Source organism: Lolium perenne, chromosome 2, assembly GCF_019359855.2.
Source record: "Lolium perenne isolate Kyuss_39 chromosome 2, Kyuss_2.0, whole genome shotgun sequence".
Taxonomy (NCBI): Eukaryota; Viridiplantae; Streptophyta; class Magnoliopsida; order Poales; family Poaceae; genus Lolium; species Lolium perenne.
Window position 1 is genome coordinate 302850288 of NC_067245.2, and position 3219 is coordinate 302853506.

The window sequence follows — 3219 nt, forward strand, 5'->3', positions numbered from 1 at the left end:
AAAGAATTTTATTTTTTTATATTTCTATAATTTTCATTTATTATTTCAAAACTAACAATACTAATGGCGCACCAAAACATGGTGGGCCACTGCTATGTGGTTACTAAAATTCTCACTCACCCAAACATAGCAGTAGCATGTCCTTAATCTAGTGCGCTAGAGGTAATGGGCTAGCAATGACGATCGGTGTATTACTGGTGTGCCACTGCTCTAACTGTTTTCCTCAGCTCGCTACAGTAGCTCGCCCCTTTGAGAGTCCATCGCCCGTCGCCACCCTCGCCGGCCCGATCCGGAATCTTCTCCGTCGGCACTGCCGGCCGGAGCGGAGGATGGAGAGGCGTCTGGCAGCCTGTAATTAGTAGTCTAGGATGTTGTTCTTTGCTGGTTACCCTAGTGGAGTCTGTGAGTAGGAGGCCGGATCCCCATGGCCAGATCTGGCCCGTCCTCGCCTTCTTCTTCGTGGTTGTTCTTCTCCGGTGGAAGGAGCGGCGACAGGCGGCGAGGAGGCGGCGTGGCATCTTCGCCAATAGGGCCCTCCCCTTCTTCCTTTCTCATCCGATGTGGTTGCATGTGAGCAGCAACCAGATCGTGGAGCTTCTCCTTCCCGGTACTCGTCCATGGTGGACGGTCAAAGGAAGAAGAAGATCCGGGGATGGCTTCCTCAATAAGCTCATCTACTGGGTCTGCTGGCGTCGCCATCATCTACGCTCGTCTCCCCGAGTCCGTGGCAGGTTCTTCGGGTCCGATGGCGGGTCAAGTTCTTCGTCGCGATGCAGGGTTGTCCCTGCTGCTTCTTCGACTTTGCCTCCTCTGCGGCTTTCCCCGGATCCAAGCGCCAAGGTGGTGACAAGCAGGGGAATCTGCATGGTGGGTGGGGTGCGGAAGTGGCACCGGAGCTCTTACGAAGCGATCTCTTTGAGCAGCACATCGGCGGCGATTTTTCTTGCCGTTATCTACGCCAGTGATCCTTGGCGATGTTTCAACCTCCATCGGAGGCCCTCTCGGAGATTGGAGGCCGCGTTCTTCGTCGACTTTGAAGCAAGTGGTGCCGTCCCCACCTTGGAGTCCGACGGTGGCTCTCTGGTCTCTTGCTCGCCAGTGGGGAAAGAGAAGGACCTGATTGCTTTCTTCTTTTTCTTAGTGAGGTCTTTTCTGCATTTACCAGGGACCTATGTGTTATTTCTCTATTTCTTGGGGGTCCTTTGTAACTTATTGTACACCCACCGCTTGATATTAATGATGCTTCTACGCCCTTCGGGGCGCTCCGTGTTAAAAAAAAACGGTTTTCCATCAGTGAGCGTCAGGTCCAGGGATCGAATCCCGCCCATGCATATTGTTTTCGGAAAAGCAACGCGTCGAAAAATCTATTGAGCTGTAACCTGAATCTCATTATACGGAGAATTGGCAAATCTGTGTAACAAAATCGCGGCCGTGCAGCCAAGAATTATAAACATCGGGATCGTGATTATGTTGTATGACCAGTTTATCTCTTATTTTCTCATAATAAAGAAGTAAATAGCTAGAGGACAGAGCAGTACGTCGTCTCCATTTATTTTTCAACAAAAGAAATAAGAAACGATCACTTATTCATTCCTTGGGCAAGCTCTGCATCTCCTTCATCCTCGGTCACCCGCAGCATTTTGAGAGCCGCCCGGTCGTTCCAGAACGTCTTCTCCCTTGCCACCATGTACTCCGGCCACGTCACGACACGGAACGCAGCTTTGCTCCCCTGACGAATGGCCGCGTCGAGCGGAGCGACCTTCATGTCCTTCGGCGGGCCGATAAGGTAAGCCACGGAGACGCGCTCGCGATCCTGGTTAACGACGGCCCGGTGAAGCACGTTGTGGAAGCGGCCGTTGGTGAGGACGTGGAAGAGGTCGCCGATCAGGACAGGAAGCGCTCCAGGCTGGGCGGGCACGGTCACCCACCGATCAGGCCCACGCCGGAGAAGCTGCAGCCCCGGCACCAGGTTCTGCATGATGAACGTGAAGAAGACCGAGTCCGTGTGCGCCGCGAGCCCAATCGCGCGCTCCGGTTCTGGGCACTTGGGGTACCTGCAAGAAGACTAGAGAGCGTGAGTGACGCCCCCTGACCCCTGTGCGTTACTGACATAATAAAGTTGGTTAATTACTATGGGGCGTGCACTTAACATGTTGAGGCGCATGGTGGCCGTCATCGTGTCGCGGATCTGGCGCTCCACCTCGCCGCCGGCGATGTGGTCAGCGCTAAGCCCTAGCGCCTTGTAGAACATGTCCAACACCTTCTCACCGAGGGCCCTCATCTCCTTGTGAAACTCCTCCATCACATCACTGGGTACAACACGCATCACGGCATTAGTAATGCACCTGCACTCACGGAAATCGATATGCATGGATGTAGTAAACTAGTCCGTACCAAAAGCGCATGTACTCATCACCGCCGTCGGGCCAGATCCGCCGGAACTCCGAGCGGACGTTGGCGGCGGAGAAGGTGTATCCCTCCGACCACATCAGCTTGGAGAAGTAGAGCGCATAGGGTGGCACCCCGTAGCCGTTCTTGAAGTCTCCACCGCGCGCGGCTCGCTCCTTATCTGGAGCCGGGCGCGCGAGCAGGCACTTGATCTGCTCCTCTACACGCACCAGGAGCTCGATCGGCACGCCGTGTCCGACTAGCAGGAACCCGCCCCACTCCTCTGCAGCCTGCGCCACGGCGGCGATGGCACCCTCCGTGTCGTCAGCCATGTCAACCACAGGCACCGCATCGTTCCCTGCCGACTCGGGCACCACCGGATAGTCCTTCTGCTCAGTCCACACGTGCGACTCCGGAACGCAATTCACTGCAAGGAAGTCGATGGTGGTGGCGGCATTCTGGACGGACGCCATGGTGGCTTTGGAAGGCTGATTCCAATGATTCTTTTTTGATGCATATAAAAGCACAGAGTGTAAGCATTTCCATGTGAGGCTAGCATGCTTGCCCCACAATATATTTCACCTTTCTGTTCATAAAAGTGGAAATCCACGTCATTTACAAAGATAGCTGTCTTATCTTATACATTGTGTGTGGTTTAGAATAGACAATAAAACATGTGATACAATACATTATTTCTTAGTGTTATCTCTAAATGTAGAAATTATTATATCCGCTTAGGGCATCTCCATCTCCAACGCTGCGACCCAAACGAACGCGTTGGACCGTCCGTTTTGGGCCATTTGAGTGGCCGCGCGGATACCCGGATGGAGC

At 53.7% G+C, this 3219-nt stretch overlaps 2 protein-coding genes across 2 annotated transcripts; both read right to left on the reverse strand.

The window, feature by feature from the left end:
* Positions 1 to 1505: 1505 nt before the first annotated feature.
* On the reverse strand, positions 1506 to 2326 carry LOC127330851 (gibberellin 3-beta-dioxygenase 1-like). Its single transcript, XM_051356928.2, has 2 exons — positions 2151 to 2326; positions 1506 to 2054 (listed from the first exon to the last, which is right to left on the reverse strand). The coding sequence occupies exons 1-2, from the start codon at positions 2324 to 2326 to the stop codon at positions 1580 to 1582; spliced, it is 651 nt and encodes a 216-aa protein (XP_051212888.2). The 3' UTR covers positions 1506 to 1579.
* Positions 2327 to 2351: 25 nt separating this feature from the next.
* Positions 2352 to 2861, reverse strand: LOC139835862 (gibberellin 3-beta-dioxygenase 1-like). The gene has a single exon (XM_071825746.1). The coding sequence runs from the start codon at positions 2859 to 2861 to the stop codon at positions 2352 to 2354; it is 510 nt and encodes a 169-aa protein (XP_071681847.1).
* Positions 2862 to 3219: the final 358 nt, after the last annotated feature.